The sequence below is a fragment of the Salminus brasiliensis genome, chromosome 3 (genome assembly GCF_030463535.1).
Source record: "Salminus brasiliensis chromosome 3, fSalBra1.hap2, whole genome shotgun sequence".
Lineage (NCBI taxonomy): Eukaryota > Metazoa > Chordata > Actinopteri > Characiformes > Bryconidae > Salminus > Salminus brasiliensis.
In genome coordinates, this window is record NC_132880.1 from 7,076,284 (window position 1) to 7,097,157 (window position 20,874).

Sequence of the window (20,874 nt, forward strand, 5' to 3'; positions counted from 1 at the left end):
AAAAACAAAAAACCCCACCGTGGCGCACGGGGCCACAGCGCGAGCCCTGCGCGAGACCCACAGAAAAGTTTCTTCCACAAGGGGACACTCAGACCGCTGAAGCCCCCTGCTCTCCCCAACCCCCCCGTACCCTATTGCTGCCAGCGCGCGATGTTCGACGAAGAGGCGGCAGCTCGCGAGGAGTCCAGTTCTCCAGGGTCGCCTGTGGACAGCCTGGGCAACAGTGAGGAGGAAGCTGACGCGAGGCAGCCGAAGCGAGGGGGAGCACGAAAAAGGCGCGCGAGCGCGAGGAGCGGCGGCAGTCCGGCGGGGCCGGGCAAGAGGGGCAAGCGTAGCGGAGGCAGCGCGAGCGGCGCGGCCAGCGGAGGGGGCAGCAGCGGAGGAGGTGACGGCAGCAGCCCGCAGTCTTTCGAGGAGCTCCAGACGCAGCGCGTGATGGCGAACGTACGCGAGCGGCAGCGCACGCAGTCGCTGAACGAGGCGTTCGCGTCACTGCGCAAGATCATCCCCACCCTGCCCTCAGACAAGCTCAGCAAGATCCAGACCCTCAAGCTCGCCGCGCGCTACATCGACTTCCTGTGCCAGGTGCTGCAGAGCGACGAGCTCGACTCCAAGGTGGCCAGCTGCAGCTACGTGGCGCACGAGCGCCTCAGCTACGCCTTCTCCGTGTGGCGCATGGAGGGCGCGTGGTCCATGTCAACATCGCACTAGCGGCGCCCGCGTGGACCATCGTTGGAGGGAGGGAGGGTGGGGGGATGATGGGGAAAGAATGGTACGCAAACTTTAATCATTTCGTCTTGGACTGTTTAGAAGAAGCATTTTTATATATCATTTAAACGTGATTTCTTGTCGTTTGTGGCTTTATTTGTTTTGGAAAATGGTAGTCATTTGCCATCCTGTTACATAGCGTGTTATATAACCTAACGAATGCATTTACGTTGGGAAGAAAAATCATATTCTAAAATCAGCTTTTATTGCTATTATAAAGTTTTGTACATTTATTCTTGTAGTTTGTGGCTTTTTTGAAAAAAAAAAGTCATTTGCATTTTTTTTTTTCAAAATGACAAACAATACCTTTTCATAGATACTTTAGTTGATACCAAGTATGGGTCAAACATATATGTATATATGTCATTTGTTTTTTGTTTTTTAAAGGAAGCTCTTTTCAAACCATATTTAAGGAATACGAGAGAGCACATTAAGGGGCTAGAAAAATGAGTCATTTAAAAAGTAGCACATTAAAAAGGTCCCTCAGATAAATAATGCACACACATAAAAAGCCCATGTCACATGATCTGGTCACATGAGGCTGCAACAATTCAACTAACCCTTTTTTTTTTTTGCATGGTCACATGATTTGTTTTAGTTTTATAACATGACTTTTTAAGGAAAATGGTAGTCATTTGCAAAGCTTGGTATCTAAAATGTAAATATACCTTGTAAGGTGATACCTAGTTGATTTCAAAGATAGGTTGCAAAACATGCATTCGTTTAAAAACGTAATTCGTGTTATATTTGTTTCATTTTTTTAACAGTAGTCTTTTATTTCTCAATGGTAGTCATTTGCTTGACAGACTTGATATCTAAAGCTCTTATCACAGATGATTCCGTGTTGACACCAGTGATGGATCAAACAGGGAACACTCCCCTACACTATTTCAGTTTAATAGCATAGATTATCTGAGTTGTAGCTAAATATGAAAATGGTGGTCATTTGCAAAGCTTGTTCTGAAGCCCAAAAAGTGCACACGGGTTTTATTGGGTTTTTTTTTTTAAACATATCACATGATCCGACCATATGAGGCTGCAACAACTCAGCTAGCATTTCAAAACATAGGTTGTTACTTTTTTGAGAAAATGGTAGTCATTTGCAAAGCCTGTTTAGTCCAATGCGTTGCGTTGTAAGGAAGCTATTGTATTTTAGAGGGTATGTAGAACTATGTGTAAGTGTACGGATGAAGAGGGGTTACATACAGTATTTATTCAGGTGTTTTGAAAAATGTTAATAGCAGTTGTGAACTATGTTCAGTGTGGACGCTGTGGACCTTAATGACCCGCCTTTCTCTTTTCTCCGTGCAGATTTGCAGCCCTGAGGAGCAGCAAGAGCTCAGAACGGAGAAGCGAGAGCGCAGCGCGCAGAAGGAGCACGCACGGATTATAAAAAAAAAAGGGAAAATGGGGGAGATCATTTTTTTTCCTTCTGGAGATCATCTCGCCGGGGTGGAGCGTGGCGGGAAAGACGCTCAGACGGTCAGAAAGAAAGACGACAGTGTGCGAGGAACTGCGTTCGCACATCTGCACACATCTGGCCCGTCTGCGAGTTTCTGACGGCCGGCGTAGAAGCCAGTGCGCTCTCTGCTCGACGGGCCAGGCGCTGTCCCGTCCCAGGACAGAGAGGAACACTCACAAATAAACACATAAATAAGTAAAAGACTGCAGCAGCAGCAGGAGGACAGCAGCTCGTGGGATTTATTTCATGGGAGAACGACACTCGGCTCATATCTGTGTAGACACTCTCTCTCTTTTACTTCCTCCGGTCCTTGAAATGTTTATTTATTTATTGATACTTGTCATTAATGCAGGATTGGTCTGGTGTCTTTATGTCATTTCTGTGTCACATGTTTGTAAATATGCGTTTATATTGTTTTTTTTCTGCAATAAAACTGGTTTGACAATAACGCACAGCAGTCTGGTTTTGGGAGCAGTTGCTGGTGTAAATAGAATAAAATGGCATTCCTATATACATTGAAAGGGTAACAAATGCAGGGCTCTATAAACAAGGTCCTTGTTTATGCAAATTATTTTATTTACATATATCAAATGACATTTATAAATTATTATTTTTTGTTTGTCAGCTAAACAGGTTGATTATATATATTTTTTATATAGATATATTATGTATAAAAAATCTATATATAATATATATATATATATATTATCCGTGCATACACCTGATGGTATATATGGTTGTATAAAATGATGTACTATAAATATGTGCAATAGCAGTTTAGGTTATATCAGTAATAATATTAAAACTACAATTGGAGCTTTCTATTGAAAGTATATATATATATATATATATATATATATATATATATATATATATATATATAGATGAGCCTCGTCTGCCTGGTGTGGCAGGTTGACAGGTTGAAAACAGGTCTGGGAAAGGCATTTTGAGGATGATGTGAAGACTCGCGTCCATTTGAAGAAGGTGTGCAAATGGGTTCAAAAGCATGTATGGAATTCCCAGATGGCAGTAAAACAGAGGGTGAGCCCGCCAGGTCACGGAGGGGTGGAGGTGGTGGTGGTGGGTGGGGGTTGGTTGAGGAGGGCCAGGGCCCAGGCAGCAGGCACCATTTTATTGCTTCGGCCTTGCGAAAAAAATTATACACAACCAGGTAGAAGGGAACATGGACAGTCACGAGCATGTGTTACTGTGGTCGGACTGTGGTCGTAAATAACATCGCAATATAAAGCCATCAGCGTTGGATTCACATAGGATTCGATTCTGTTATTAAATCAGTGTCACGTTAAGGTTATGTGTCTAAACGCGTTTTGTTCATTTGTTAAAAGAGTATTCTGCTTGTGTGATGTGTGGTTTGTCAGTACAGTTACTGATGTGTTGGTTAGAAGAACACAGAGGAACTCCAGGCACTGAATGGGTTTGTTCATTTAGGTCTGTAGCTTTTATTTTCATTAGGGGTTAATTATATGAGCTTAGAGTTGTTTGGAAATTGGGAATACTGGGCTTTGAAATACAGTGTTTGGGTGTATCCTATTGGTGGTGTTTTTTTTTTTTTTTTTTAAATAATTCGTTGCCGAAAACGTAAAAAAATAAAAAAAATAAAAAGCTAATTATTGCTTGTTTAGCAATATGTAATGTTAAGCAACTGAGACTGAGGCTATAATTGAGACTGCAGCAATAATAATAATAATAATAATAATAATGGTAATATCAGTGCATGGCCTATCTTGCATGCCACCAGCCCCAAGATGCAGTGATTTAGGCCTCTGAAGTCCAGCTTTAAAAAGACCAACAGAGCCTTTCAGGGGCCTGCTCCTCTGTTCCTCCACAAACCAACACGAACCTAGTCCAGCTCCCAAAGAGCTTGAGGGACTTGGAGAGGGCCAAAGGGAAGCTGAGGCACCTGAATCAAACTTATTTTTCCCAGATGTTGTTCGTATTTTTCTTTAAAGTCACGTGCAACGAGCAGATGTGGAGCTGCAGCTGCTGCGGGGTCCGCCTTCGCGAGCGCAGAAAAGAGGACAGAAAGCGGCGCGCGGAGAAAAAAGGCGCTTTAATAAGAAGAAGATAAGAAGATTTTTTCGGTTTGAGACGTTTTGAAGGGAAAGACAGTCGGAGCCGTGCAGGAGGCTTTCGTTTGGATCGACGAGAAAGAGCGAGAAGAAAAGTGCTGCTGGCGCGAGCTCGAGCTCTCCACCCTCCTTCCCCTCCTCTCTGGTTCCAGGGGCAGCTGATGCAGACTGTGTGCAGCAGGAATGTGGGCTTTTTAACCAGGGCCTTCGCCGAGAAGAGTGCAAGAAGGACGTGGTAAATATGTGTATATATCCGTGCGGTAGTTTTTTTGTATTATTTTTGGTTTTGGTCAAGACAAAAAAATTAAAATGTTGAACGTTTGCAGTGTTGTAACCAACTTTAGTTTAGTAGTGTATTTATTTGGGATTCAGTTTCAGATGCGGTGACGGTGCTGTTAAAAACGCTGCATTTATGCAAATAGAAACGCTGTTTGTGTGCAAACGTTTAAGCTACTGTTTCGTTTTTTTAAAAGTACAGTTGTTGTTTTTTACAGTTGCGAATAATATAATTTGAGAGTGCAAAAGAAGGCCCACGTTCAGTTTCTAGTTTTTAGGCAGATTTTAAGTGCAGCATTTAAAACGCAAATTTAATAATAAAAAAAACGTTAATTAAATTTACATGAGTAAAAATATGCCAAAAGAAAATAAACTAAAATGCAAATCAACGTAATAAAAGCTGAATGATTGGTTCTTATCTGTTGAGAGAGCCTACCACCACCACGTTCACGTTTATTCAGTTTGCTTACGTAAAAAAAAAAAAAAGTAAAAAGAAAAAAACGTAAAAAATACAGAAAAACAGAATAAAGGAGGAGCAGTTCTTCTAAGATTGTGTCTGCTCAAAGAGCCCACCACCACCACCACCACCACCACCAGCACCACCACTACCACCAGCAGCAGCTGGAATTCCTCATTCCTCTGTAGTTTACTGCCTTTTATCCATACGCTCACATGAAGGGCTAAGCTCGGTCCAGTTAAATGCTTTGACGCATGCTGCTGGAAAGCCGTCAGGTGTGACCCGAGGGGCCGCAAGGGGGGAATCGATTCACCCCCTCCACATGACCGTGTCCGTGTTGTGTTAGACGTGAGGACGTTGTTGGGCTGGGAAGCAGGGGAATGTCGCCCTCGGTGGACTTTACAGAGCAGCAGAGCTTCTCACGGCAACAAGGCCAGGGTGAAATTCCCCTTCACATTAAACGGCGTGCATGGCAGGGGGAAAACACACACACATGCGCGCACAGGTCCCCACGCCAGTGTGTTTGAAGTGGACGGCGTTTATCAGCCTCAAAGTGTTCTTGACCTTCAGGATCAGAGGCATGATTTAGTGCTGCTTCTGATACAGGGCTAAACCTGGGTCATCTGATATAGACTACAGACCTGCCTGACATTTAGCACCCGATTAAAGCTGCAGCAATTATGAAAAGATGAAGCCGAGCTGCGTTTTCTTTGGAAACGTAAAAATGAAATTAAAACGGCCAAATAATATTTTGAAATTGCGCCAAAAAATGTTTTAAATGCAATTGAGTAATTTCATTTTCACAAAACACACACTTGAGCAATATACAAAACACAAATGAATAAACACGAAAAATAAACGCGAGTGAAAAACGAATAATAGATAAAACGCAAATCCACGGTTAAATGAATACATTTGCGCTGTTGGTGAATTCATTCATAATTAATTATTTAAAAAAATCTATAATGTTTGACTTGTAAAAACAAGTCTTCTTAAGCATAATTACAGTGTACATATACAGAACACCAGCTGAAAGCACTGAGAACAGCCGTATAAAACCCCTAAAAAGCGCGTCTATCCGCGTTTGAAGTTGGCTCTTTGCAACACGCTGTAAAGCCGGGTGCAGGGCAGATAGAGCAAAATGATGGATGATGGATGGCAGAGCCGCAACAACAGGTGGCCCAACCCTCCCACTATGAAGGGCTACAACAGCCCCATAGTTGGTTGATACAGGCCGTAACAAGCACCTAAAGTAATGTCAGTGAAGTGAAGAAGGATAACGTTTGTCACACTAGTATTATAAATAATGTTAGTAATCCTGCTGTGTAAAATGTTTTAACACGTTAAATAACTACATGTTTTTATCTCGCAGGCGTGGCTGTGGATGTAGATGTTAGGTGCGGCATTTATTGAGTTTTTGAAAATGCAGTCTAAATTCTGTGGGATATTTGTATTATTTGTTCTCTGATCACGTATCAGCATAACTCGTGAACCAGTTTATGGTTCCTCTTTACGCGATATAATTAAATGTGATTCATCACCGTGCTAAAATGTATCCTGCTTAATGTAAAAGTCATTTGTTGAAGTTTGGTTCGACTGGTGTAAACAAAGACCGCCTTACATTTCTCAAATTCACATCAATCAATTTGTTACATCTGCAATGTTTTCTATATATATTTTTTCTTTGTATATTATTTATTTACCATTCATAGTTTAGTTAAGTTTAAATGTAGATCTTTATTGTATAGCTTTGATGTGGGCAGACTGTCATAAAAGCATTTCACTGCAAGTTATACTGTGTATGACTGTGTATGTGACAAATAAAATTTGATTTGATTTGATTTGAGAACGCTATGCACATGTGTATATCGTGACGGCTATCATCTCCAAATGGCAGCTTAACAGGGGAAGACAAAAACCTTCTGAACTTTCAATGGAAGTCAGTGTAAAAAAGGTTTTATATAGAAGTGTTTATTTGCTCAGTAAAACACTAATATTCGAATTCATACAAATGGCAGTCATACACAACGTAGTGGTTTTATGTGATTAAAAGCTCAAAAGTCTAGTTGTATTTGCCTAATTTGACAAATGAATATTTAATTAAATAAGTGAAATTAGACCAGCTGGTGATGGAATTGACCACCTCCACGCGCTGACTTGGGGCGTATGTTCTGAACTAGCTCACAAGATCTCAAATCCTTTTTTTTTTCTAAATGAAAAAAATATATATATTATTACTGTATTTATTTTATCACTGTTCACGTGCATCTGTTCTTATGTGATCTGGAGTTTCCACAAGCTAAAACACTGTTGCGGTTTAAAATAATGTGCAAAAAAAAACTCAAATATAATTATAAATATAATCGATATACAAATACAAAAAAAGAATCTTTCATTTCTAGAAAGTGACTGAACTAGTTAGGTTGCGATCCAAGCACTCAGCCATTGCATGGATTTCTTAAAACTCACCAGAAGCAGCACCTATTTAACTAAAGTGTTAAACTAGAGAATTAGAAACTACCTACACGAAATAGTAAACTATCTAAGGGGAGGTTTATAAAATACATCATTAAAATCATTACTTTTTGTAGAATATTAATGTCATATTAATTTCTTATATTATTAGTGTTTTCTAATCATACAGGTTAACAGCTTTTTTAAAATAATCTTCTAATACTTTTACTAAATACCGTGTGTGTATGTATATATGTACACTACAAACAAGGTTAACGTTTTCACTTTTTGACATAATGTGAATCTGGTAGTCGTTCTTTATATTGTGTCAAAATATCATCAGTGAATGAACCAATAGAAATGCTCCAAAATGACTTGAAAAAAATCTTTTTATGTTGACATTCCATTGAAAGTTTTTTTCCCCCTTGTCCTGTCATTCTGAAGGCTTTTCAATGACAGCGGCAATATGTATAAACATTTACTTCTTCTCCAATACGGCAATGTTCTGAAATACACTGGCCCCATCCTTCTTCAGTAAAGTGATACACTGTGTCATGTGTTATCTGAGCCCCCATCCTTTGAAGTACAGTACGGTACAGAGGTTTTGTGAGATTTGGAGATGCTTCAGACTGTGTGCCTGAAACAGCACACATGTCCGGCCTGCAATGCTGGGTTCACGTGTGATTTGATTTGAGTGAAGGCCTTTTTTCCCCTCTCTGATTTACTGGGATCAGTTCTTTGGGCCGTAAATGGAACCACATGGGACCCCATCTTCCCATTATCCCTGACTTTCTGCTTGGACGATGGGGATCGAATGGTTCTGTTCTTGTGAAATGGATTCCTCTTGCATCTGAATGATCTGGGTAGTTGAGAATGCAGACCAGTGGTTACTTTTATCTTATAGCTGGATATTGTACATGCACTCTTAAAAATAAAGGTGCTACAAAGGATTCTTAGAATTTTGGTTCCATTTAGAGCCAAAAAAGAGATACAGTTTATGTTAATGTTTTTGTGGACAACCCTTCTAATTCAGCTATGATAATTTGCACCTTGTAGAAAAGCATTGCCAATAGAATATGTCCCTCTGGAGCAGATAAGCATGCACCTATTGGTACCATCCCTAATGCCAGGTGTGGGCTAGAGGGATATAACCCCTACATTGAACTGTGGAGCAGTGGAAGTATTTTATACTGGAATGACAATGCTCCATCCAGTACTTTTGGCGTGGGCTGGGGAGTTGAGGATGAGGTGGAGTAGCGATTATCCAACATCTTGAGTTCACTAAGGCTCATGTCTTCTGAATGCAATCAAGTCCTCACAGCAATTCTCCCTAAATCTAGAAGAACGTATTCCCCAGACAGCAAAGCCAGTTACTCCAACAAAAACGGGATAAAATCTTTTTTTTAATACCTTTGATTTCGAAAGTAGCAATGAACAAGCAGGTGTCCCAATACTTTTGTCCATAACGTGTATATGTGTAAAGAACCTTTAACATCTTTAAAAGTCCATCTAAAGTCTCTTTACCAATGTAAGGGATTTTATGAAGAACCCTCTGCAGCACCTTTATGTTTACGAGTGTGGTTGCACAGGGTGTTTCAGTGTTTCAAGGACACTTGTAGAAGAACCAGGATGATATTATCTACTTATGAGCTTCGGACTGTGATACACACAAATACAGTCACACTGTTGTCCATCTGTGGCATCAAATGCCAACAGTTAGATTACCATGCAGAGTTAAACCACAGTTTAAACACTTAATCCAAGCAGTAAACCTTCGCTAATTTACTGTGCCAGAAGGCTTTGTCCTGATAGTTGATTTTGACTGGTCGTGACTAATCGTCTAACTGTCTTGTTGTAGTGCGGTTGAGTAGTTTTGAGACATCTGAGTTCGATCTTAAGTCTGGCACAGTGGCACAGGATTATCCGTGTCCAGGCATTATTATCGACAATGTGGTCATTTTTATATTTACTCTTTTTTATGTATTAAGGTCAGTTTGTATTGGGTGTCCAATTGACTAAGGCACTAAGGGCCACATGAAATCTGATCTGACCTACAAGGCACAAACAAAGCATAATCAAATACAACTGAAATGCAACTGTTTCTATGCACTCCGTTCATACAGTATGTCTTATACTCGACTCTAAAAGCATTCATATTCTTATATTTGTACCTCAAGTCCACTTAGTAGTTTGTCATTCTGTACCAAAACATGGTGATAATTAATCTGACCCTGACCCTTTTCTAATTTCTCTTTATCTTGGAGTATTAGACAAGCTATTCTTTTATTGTTGGTACTGGGCCTTTAAGGCTGATATGCAAATAATCTCTATTCTAATAGGCTGCTCTGTGCTTTCCTTCTTTTAAAAAGCTAGCAAGATAGCTAACTAAATTGGTTGATTAAGCTACCTGAGTAGGCAGATGTGCAGATATATGTAAATTACTTTACTTTTGTGACATCACAAAGACAATTAATTAAAAACAGGCTGTCTAGGCAGATATGCAAATATATATATAAATACATTTTCTTTTGTGACATCACAAAGACGATTCATTAAAAACAACCTGTCTAGGCAGATATGTAGATATATGTAATTGCATCACAACTTCTGTGATGATGACATGGGCCCTTTAAATAAACTTCAACAGGTTCTTTGAGTTCCAAAAAGATCTTAAGAAATTGTTCTTAAGAAAAACATTTGTTTTGTTGTTTCCTTATTTGGGGTTTGTTTGTTAGTAGTTTTTTTAGGACCTTTCAATAAGAACATTCTTTGGATAATATGGGTGATGATGTCCGATGTTTGTAATGGAGATGTGTAAGTGTGAAAAACCTTCTAAAGATTTAAAGAATCATCACTTGATGTAAAGGTATGGGCCCTTTAAATAAACTTCATTGGCATGTTACTTTAACAGCTTCTTATTTTTGACTTAATTCTGTAGGTCTGCTTAATGGATAAATGGCTGAACTATCTAGTGGAACACAGCTGATAATCAGCAGTATTTAGGTTAGTTTTGGGATTAGGATCAGGTGTAGGATTAAGATTAGTTTTAGGAGTGATAGCTTTAGGTTTTGGCTTAAGAGCTTTTTGGCTCTTCTCCAGTGTGTTTGACCAACAATAGAAACCAGGAACAGGGAATACAGCCTACGCTTCCTCCAACACACATGAAGTCAGTATACTCTGCACAGTATGTGTGTGTGTGTCCGTGTGTAGCTGCAGATGTGTTTGGCGCTGAGGGCGGTTGGTCAGGGTGCTGCCACCCAGGCAGTGTGTCCAGCCGCTGAGGGTCAGCCCCTCTGTGTGCCGTACACAATGAAGTCACCGGCAGGAAGGCCAGGCCAAGCCTTGGAACGCCAAGCGTCCGATTGGCCGCAGTACAGCTTCCGTGAAAATAAACAGGCAATCATAACGTTGCGCTCAATGTACACAAGTGCATCGCACGCTTTTGTGCTTGATCAAAGGCAGAAACTTGTGCTCTTTTCCCTTTTCTTTTTTTTCCATTTCTGGGCTGTGTTTATTTGTGCTCGCCGTCCGTCCTCTAAATAACGCCCGGCTCCCTGGAGGCGTAAACAGAAAGTCAAGTCAGAGCTGCCCGAGCATGCAAAACCATGTTTGAGAGGCTCTGTAATTAACTGGCTATCATGATTCAGAGAATGGCATTGGAGAGAGAGAGAGAGAGAGAAAGAGAGAGAGAGAGAGAGAGAGAGAGAGAGAGAGAGAGGGAGGTGGATTGAATGTAGCAAGTTGTTGCTCTAAGATGTATGATTGTGTTTCCGTTTTCTGTCTGTATTGAAGACGACTATAGACTGAAGCAGCCAGCAATGTCTACAGGCCCTTAACCCATTCCTTTGAATGGCTGGAATGAGGCATGGGTCAAATCTATCGTATGAAAAATTTCTAAAAGTCAAATAGTTTACACTACACTCTTTTAAAAAGTTGGATGCTTAAATGGTTCCTTGCTTGCACTCAGGCCTTAGTGCTACAAAAGGTTCTTTAAGTTTTAAAAAGATCTAAAGAAAATGTTCTTAAGAAAAACATTTGTTTTGTTGTTTCCTTATTTGGGGTTTGTTCGTTAGTAGTTTTTTAGGACCTTTCATTAAGAACATTCTTTGGATAATATGGGTGATGATGTCCCATGTTTGTAATGGAGATAAGTGTAAAGTAAGTGTGAAGAACCTTCTAAAGGTTTAAAGAACCATCACTTGATGTAAAGGTTCTTCACACTCTATTACATCTCTATTAGAAACATGGTTCTTCATGGAACCAAAAACTGGTTCTTCTATGGCATCTCTCACAGAACTATTTGAAGCCCATTTACTTTTAAGACTGTGGTTAGAGGGTCCTTCAGAGGGTCCTTCAGAGACAGAGTTAGAACCTTTTGTAGATTTGTAGAGTTTTTCAAGGTTTCCACTATCGATACAAGGAAAAGTGTAAATCATCACTTTGTGCATTGCAAGGCTGTTTTTGGGCCATTTACCAGGAAAGTGGGATGTGTAGTTTTGCACTGTTGGGTACACACAGCACATTTACAGGACATTTACAATTGGGTCGGCACTTGCTGATTCAACACTGACTGTGATAGATGCTGAAACGTGTATAGTTCCACAGTGAGGGAATGTTTTCGGTCGATGTGACAAATGCAGACTTTGCTTGACCTTTGCTCTGAGCATGAAAGTTGGGCCTTGAGCTTTAAGTCTGCTGCCCAAAAAGTGCTATGGCCTTATATTGTATATCAGAGGGAGTATCTTCAGTGAATGTGAACACGAGGACTCAGCCACACTTCTTCTAAAACCTTTAGAGGTGGTAAACGCTATAGTACACTGCTATAAGACAGTCTGGTTTACACAGAGGGATAGTTGTAGAGGACAGGATATGGGTCTAGGGTTCAGGGTTAGGTGGCAAAGATGCAGGTATCAACTAGATTCTAAGCTCAAAATACACTATATGTATTTGTAGACACCTATTCTAATGAATTAATTTGGCTAGTTTGAGTTGCACCCATTGCTGACATAGATGGGTGGTAATCATCCAACATCCCAACCTTACTATCACTCTCGTCACTGAATGCATTACAGCAACATGCTCCAAAGCCTTTCCTGGACAGTAGAGACAGTCACTCCAGCAAATGCAGAATTCAATACTGTCGATTTCAGAAGAAGCAATGAATAACTGAAGGTGTCCCAATACTTTTTTCTATATAGTTTAAGTTCCATTTTATAGTGCTGACTGAACTTACTGTGTCACTGTAGCTCACATCTCTTATTTTGTAGCATTAGCATTAGCATAAATCTGGAAAGGGAAGAATAGAGACCTCAGTTCCTAAGCTGAGAGAATCCTACTACAGGTCTACAGGGAATCCGTTCCTCTCTAGAGAGGCCACCCAGGTGCTTGTTCAGTCTCTTGTCATTTCAAGACTTGATTATTGCAACTCCCCTTCTGGCTGGTGTTCCTATGCATGGGTTGTCTTCACTGTCTCTAAGTTCAGCCATGTAGCTCCACTGCTGCTTTCTCTCTTCACTGGCTTCCTGTAGCTGCTGCCCGCATCAGATTCGGAACCCTGATGCTGGCCTACAAAGCCAAGAATGGACCAGCCCCTCTGTACTTGATGGCAATGGTCAAAAGCCGATCCGCACCAAGAGCTCTTCGAGCTTCAAGTACAGCTCGGCTCGACCAGCCACCTTTTTCTGAGAGTACTTGGGCGAAGTGTAGTGTATGTTGAGTGTTTTGTATATGGCTTTTGTGTTTAGTAGTATCTTTTGGATCCTGGCCAATACAAACTAGCTATGGATGTTTTCTGAGTAAACAGTAAAGCACTTCTGTAAGTCGCTCTGGATAAGGGCATCTGCTAAATGCCTTAAATGTAAATGTAAAATAGCAACTTTTCAAAGTTTTAATGGATGTTAATGCTTTATTCATATTGGTCAGTTTACACAGTGCAAAAAGCAGCTGGCATTTTCAAATTATGGCAAATAAAAATGAGGGGGTTTATAAGTTTGTGTCCCGACAGCGACGACATGTTACAGTTCATTGTAGGCTTATTGTTCCTTCATCACTTTGCCTACACCACTGCATACCGACCGCATGTCCAGAACAGTGCAGTCCACTGGTACGGCCAAACCCTTTCTGAGAAATGCAGGCTCACTCTCAGTACCTCTCACACACACACACACACTGCTCCTCTGCGATGCATTACACTGTCTAACATGACAAAACCAAAAGCAACACCTCGGCTCCAGCAGGAATTCGGCACGCCGGGCCTGAGCGTTCCGTGAGGGGGTTTGTTAGAGCACTGCTTAATGCATCTTTGTCAGGCCCTCCTGGAGGGGATCCGTGGGGGGTAAATTCAGGCCTCCGTCCCCCGGGGGGTAATTAGCCTTCAGTGACACCTCCAAACACTCTTTTACCCCCCAAAAGGGGGGCAGGCCTTGAGCCTTAATTAAGTTTCCTTGACTAGTGTCTCACTTGACAGCTATCCTAAACAGTACACACATACACATGTGCATGCTTTCAGAAACACACACGCCGCTGAGGCTCACCTTGTGGCTCTTTTGGCTCGTCAACATGTTTGTCTTTACTGCCCCAGCTCTATGTGTTTGTGTGTGTGTGTGTGTGTGTTGAAAAGCTTACAAAGCATTGTACATTTCAAATGGGAATTTGTGTGCATAACTGTTGGCAGCTGTGTGCACACACAAAGGTGGTTTGGCATGTGGAAGTGCAAATGGGCTTCTATGAGGAGGGAAACAAAAGCAAGGAGAGAGTGAGGAATGGAAAGGAACAGAGGTGGGTAGAGTGTAGAAAGAGTGACAGAGATAAAGAGAAAGAGATAGATGTAGAATTTTATACAAACTGGCACCCTTTATCACCATTCCTCACATAGAAAAAACAGGACTCTATTCTAGGTAACAGAAATGATCCCAAATCACTATTACCTACATTAACAACCCTGGACCCCTATAGAACACTATAATGGGGAACAGTAATAGCCCTCTAATCACTATTCTATACCTAGAAAAATCCAAAATGCTATATACGACACTATTAAAAGGGCCCTCTGATCACGATTCCCTATATTGGAAAACCAGGAGCACTATACCGAACACTAGAACTCGGAACTAGAAATAGGGAACAGTAATCGTTCTGTAATCATTGTTCCATACTTCAGGAAAATCAGGAAAACTATACAGAAAACTGTTGGTTGGAAAAGAAATACTCTCTACACTCAAAAAAATCAAGGTGCTTCAAAAGGTCCTTTGAGCGATGCCATAGAAGAACCACTTTTGGTTCCATGAAGAACCATTTTTTTGGTTTTTTAAAGGTTCTTTACACTCACACATATCTATGACACATATGGTTCTCTACTCAAAGAACCATTTGTAGCACCTTCATTTTTAACAGTATAATCACTACTCCTTAAGAAAACACTAGGACACTGTTATTGGGAGCAAAATAGCCCCATCATTGCTAGAACACTATTGTAGAGAACAGATATAGCCCCTGATCACTATTCCCTTAAATCAGATAATCACGAGCACTACATAGAATACTAGAACTTTATTATAATAAGGAGCAAAAACAATCCCTTGATCATTAGAACACTATTATATGAATCAGAAATAGCCCTCTAATCAATATATACACTATTATAAGCATAAGATGCTTGAAGAAGTTCTTCAGTTTGAAACCTCCAGTTGAGGTTCTTCTAAAAACATTTCTTGAACTTTCCTCAAAGCACCTTAAGCGGTTCCTCCACAGTTTCAAATTAAAGAACCTTCAAAAGCTCCTAAAGGAGCTACTATAGGAAACGGAAACACTACTATAGGAAACGGAAATAGGCCCTTGTTGACTAGAACACTACTATAGGAAACAGAAATAGGCCCTTGCTAACTGGAACACTACTATAGGAAACAGAAATAGGCCCTTGTTGACTAGAACACTACTATAGGAAACAGAAATAGGCCCTTGTTGACTAGAACACTACTATAGGAAACAGAAATAGGCCCTTGCCGACTGGAACACTACTATAGGAAACAGAAATATGCCCTTGCTGACTGGAACACTACTATAGGAAACAGAAATAGGCCCTTGCTGACTAGAACACTACTATAGGAAACAGAAATATGCCCTTGCTGACTGGAACACTACTATAGGAAACAGAAATAGGCCCTTGCTGACTGGAACACTACTATAGGAAACAGAAATAGGCCCTTGCTGACTAGAACACTACTATAGGAAACAGAAATAGGCCCTTGCTGACTGGAACACTACTATAGGAAACAGAAATAGGCCCTTGTTGACTAGAACACTACTATAGGAAACAGAAATAGGCCCTTGCTGACTGGAACACTACTATAGGAAACAGAAATAGGCCCTTGCCGACTAGAACACTACTATAGGAAACAGAAATAGGCCCTTGCTGACTGGAACACTACTATAGGAAACAGAAATAGGCCCTTGTTGACTAGAACACTACTATAGGAAACAGAAATAGGCCCTTGTTGACTAGAACACTACTATAGGAAACAGAAATAGGCCCTTGCTGACTAGAACACTATTTTATTTTATGCAAATGCCCCTAATCAATGTTCCCTAAATGAGGTACACGAGACAGAACGTTTCCATTCTAGGTTACCTAGGGTTCTATTCCCTACTTCGGAACGTCAGGCGCACCGCTGTTGTACAGAAATAGTTTCTACTCACTACTTTTTACAATGGAACCTCTGGAACCCCATGAATCCTAGTTCCTTACACTGGAAAATCGTTATCTAATATACAGAGCACTATTACTTGGATCAGAACTGCACCCTAATCCTAAGTCCCTTAATGAAAGAGCCCAAAGCACTATATGAAACCCTAGAACATACAGGGAACAGAAATATAACAAATGAACTTGCCATCACCACAATAGCAAACTCAATTCCGGGTGGATAACACTCTTTTTGATGCATCAGTACACTGAGACTTCATGACCAAAGTAAACAACGGAGAACACATTTCCCTGAATTATTATTTACATATGAAATGACTTGTGGTGCTTTAAATTTAGGAATGCTGTGTTTCTGGCTGTAACAAGCTTTCAGATGGTTTGTCCTCAGACCTCCAACCAAGACTCACCAGATAGCTAACACCAGATAGCAGACAAGCTAGCTAGCGAGCTAATATACATCAATATAGTATAATGAACAGTATTGATAACTTATTGCATAGAGGCATGTTGACAGTTAACGGGGAGATGGGGAGAGGTAATAGTGCTGGAGTTAGAGAGAATTTTGGGGTTAGCAAAAGTGTGGTAAAGATCAGTGAGATGAGCAGATCAGTTCAAGAAGAGAGCGATTAACAGCCTGACAAACAGGAACAACATAGTTTTTCTGTGTTTTGTAACATGAGTCATGAACATTTCCAAGTGTTTAGTGCTCCTTGCCACTCATGCCTGCTAACCGCTAACCACCCTGCAAAAGCAGTCACATTCTGTCGCATATAGCACGGCATACACCGTGGGTGTACATGGGTTGTAAGCATGATGGATCACTGTTTACATTTTTAGGGATCTATTATATAGTGTTTTGTAATTGTGAAAAGGAATTCCAGAACGAGGAGCTTCTGAGGGTCCTAATGCTCCCGTCATTTCTAGTGAACAGTGTAGATTGCTAGATTAGCTGGTTCTGTAATAAAATGCATTGCAAGTCTCTTGAACGTTAGCTATCACTATTTTATACATAGAAACATCTAAAATGCTATTTACAACACTACTAAAAGGGGATCACGATTCCCCATATTGGAAAACCAGGAGCACAATACAGTACACTAGAACTCTAATGCAGACCCTATGGCCTTTACTGCTCATTATAAAGCAAACACACTGATTGGTTACTGTAGAAAACTGTGATTCTGTGCCAAAAATGAAAAAATGTGTATCCTATTTAGGATTTATGCTTTTCCAAAGTCCTTCCCTGCCTGTTACGCCAATGTCTACGACTGCAAATAGGAAGCTGCCGCCAGCTCCGCTAAAGCAGCTAATGTTGGATTGTTTATGGGACTGAATTCTGATTGGTTAGTGCTGCACTTTGGTGCTACTAATCTACTGAATCATAGGTTTTTACCACTTACTCTATGACATGGAACAAAAAAATACCTTCTAATCACTTTAGGAGCACACTTGAATACTAATTTAGGGGACAGACGTAGTCCCTTGATCACAAGTACACTATTATGGAAAACAGAAATAACCCCTTGCTGACTAGAACACTATTTTATAGAACATGAATGCCTTAATTACTATTCCCTAAATAAGGAACACTACGTTCTAGGTTACCTAGGGTCTCATTCCCTACATCGGAAAGTCAGGAGCTATAAGCAGCTAATGTTGGATTGTTTATGGGACTGAATTCTGGTTGGTTAGTGCTGCATTTTGGTGAGTCATGGGTTTTTACCATTTATTTTAGAGCACAATACGATTAAAGGAGTAGGGATCCACCTTAGTCACAGTCTTGCTTTGTGCGCTACCTGTTCCGGGACACTGTGGGATTGTAAGAGTCTCCCAAAAATAGTGCACTATATATTGGCGAGGACATAGTTTGGGACAAAGTCAGCATGCAAAGGCACCACCAGTGGGAAGTGGAGTCCTCTTTAACAATGGAAAAATGCTAAATCTGTGAACTCAAGTTTCTGTTTTTCTGATGAAAGCAGATGTTTACAAGTGGAGAGGGCCTTTTTTAACAGTGGTCACTCCAAAAAAAAATACAAAAAGCACAAACAAAACAAAACCAGGATGCATTCGAGTGTGTCCCCATAGCTGAATGCCTTTGTCGAAACGGAGATTGACTTGTTGTGGGCAATTCAAGTGGGTAAACTTTTCTTTCGGCTCCATCGTAAAGTTTACCATTTCCTCTTCAGTTGTGCAACTGCAGTGTTGTGCAGTAGTCGCATTCTTTCTGAACAGTATTTCAGTCCTCTTTGAGTCCCAGCGGTCTTTTGGGAAGCTCTTTTGAGGCCCTCTTCGCTTTCACCATGAGCCACCTGACGAGTCCAGCTAATTTTATTTTCCCATGCCTTTAAGGCCTTGAATATCTCCATTCCCTCCAGCACTTAGCTCTTCAGCCCTGAGATCATATGGAAGTCATAGGCTTTTTTTGGGTCATTTGCGGGATGGCGGTTAATAGAGCGCAGTTAATGTCATCGTTAATGAAAGGAAATGCAGTCGCCCTCATGTTTGTTCCAAGCATGACAGTAGTCGGGCTCGGGGAGATTCCTGAGAAGTGAGTCTTCGTCTTTCAGTAATCCTGCCCGGCTTGTGTAAACAGAATTAGTTTCTCTCTCTTTCTCTCTCTCTCTCTCTCTCTCTCTTGCTCTCTGTCTCCATCCCTGTGTCTCTCTTGTTCTCTCTGTTTTTCATCCTTCTCATATAGGTCATCTGATCATCATTAAACTTCCACAGATTAAAAAATTGACAGACCTTACCACTAGTAGATGCATTGGCCATTTGACTTATGATTCACACTTCCCTGTTCAGAAGCAAAGACCTCATGAAGGCCCATTTTTTTTTTAACAAGATGGGCCAAAGAACTTTCCCTAGACTGTCACTGAAGTCTAAATCTGCCTCATTCTGTTGCACAAACACAGATTAGAGATGTCTAATGGAACTTACAGTATAGGCCTACCAGTTCTACCTATATTGAAATCAGCGCAATAGAAATCCTCACATTTTAGCATAAGATTATAGGATTCTGTGGACAGATTAAGTACAGTGTTTCTGTTTCATTTAAAGAAATCTAGGTCAATATGAAGCAAATTAGTAAATTAATAACTAATAAACATCAAATATACCATATAAAATATATATTTAAAAGAAAAGTTCCTGTTAAGCCCTAAGTAACAAAAGAATGGTATCCCTGCCAAGGACTATGCACATAGTCCTTGTATATATATTATATACAAATATTATGTGTACAAATATTATATCTAAATATAAATAAATATACTCCATCTAGTTATAAATATACTCCATTCAGCTACTTCAGGTTGCACCCATCCTGTTGGTGCCAGGCACGGGCTAGCACCCCAGCATTGAGCTGTGAAGCTGTGGAAGAACTGTGTTCTCTGGAATGATGGTTGGTGCTCCATCCAATACTTTTGGGATGAGTTGGGGAGTTGGAGATGAGCTGGCGTGGTGATCATCTAACATCCTGATCTCACTAAGATTAAACAGTGTTTCTAAATCTAGTAGAAAGCCTTTTTCCCTGAACATTAGAGACAGTTACTCCAACAAACTCCTTTTATAACCTTGATTTCATAAGAAACAACGAATGAGCAGGTGTCCCAATACTTTGGCCATCTAGTGTTAATAATTCTAATCAGCATCATGCTACATTTTAGCCAGCCGTGTTTGAAAAGTAGATTTAGAAAGACTCTCTAATGCCTTTTCACCTGACTCATGCTTTTCTTGTGGCCATTTGACTTCTATTTAAACTCTACTGACAAAAAAACATGGCTTAATAGGTTTCTTAGGGCCTGCAGTGTCAAGTAGGAGCACATATTGACAGACATTAACACTAGTGGATACACTGGCCATTTGAATTGTTGAATCACACTTCCCTGTTTAGACATACACATCCAAAGCCAAGTTTTCCAAGGACCATACATTTAAGCCAAGATACATATAGGAAGCTTTTATTTTTAAGAGTAATGTAAAAATAAATTAAAAAAATTAAAAAGATAATTATGGTGATACTAATAATAATGGTGACAATGGCGCTGTGTGTTGGAGTGCAGGTTGCTAGTTTCTCACCTTTTATAAAAATCCATTGGACAGGGTGTGGTTTGCACTTGGCCTTCACAGAGAGGAGACGAATCCCAGTGGACAAAAAACACTTTTTAAGGCCTACGGTTCTCTTGATGCCTGTGAGGAAGTACCTGTAGCTTTGAGACAGAGGGAGTAAGCAGGTAAACCAGCAAACCCAAAAACAGATGGTCCATCAACACATGCAGCTAAAACTCAGAACACCCCACTGCCCCACACGCCCCTGCCCCCTCCCTTCCCCCTCCACTGTACCACTTACAGGAGCCCTAACGGCCCGGCACCCCCTCCCACCTCCAGCATGCGGAAGTGTGAAGCTCAAGTTTTAAGAGTTAGGTAGAGATAAGAGGCGCTAAAAGCCGCCGTTCTGTTTTACGTCTCCGTGGGGTATTGTAAATCCTCTCGACGTGGTTCCGAGACATTTGTTTTTGCCCTGGTTTAAGTTCATGTTTAATGCTAATGACGTTTGGTTCTGTTTTCCTGGAATTCATCACTTAGCATGAGGTTCTAAATGCTCTCATTCTTACTAAAGACGAGTGGGTCCTCTGCTGTATAACATCATGAAACTCCAACCACCCCC

General features: G+C 40.7%; 1 protein-coding gene across 1 annotated transcript; it reads left to right on the plus strand.

Annotated features, from left to right (window-relative positions):
• On the plus strand, positions 1-737 carry twist1a (twist family bHLH transcription factor 1a). Its single transcript, XM_072674608.1, has one exon. It carries the CDS (start codon positions 151-153, stop codon positions 709-711), a length of 561 nt encoding a protein of 186 aa, XP_072530709.1. The 5' UTR covers positions 1-150; the 3' UTR covers positions 712-737.
• The last annotated feature ends 20,137 nt before the right edge of the window (positions 738-20,874 follow it).

Excerpts from the sequence above, each read along its gene's own strand:
- twist1a (XM_072674608.1), top strand. The coding sequence starts at position 151 with ATGTTCGACGAAGAGGCGGCAGCTCGCGAGGAGTCCAGTTCTCCAGGG.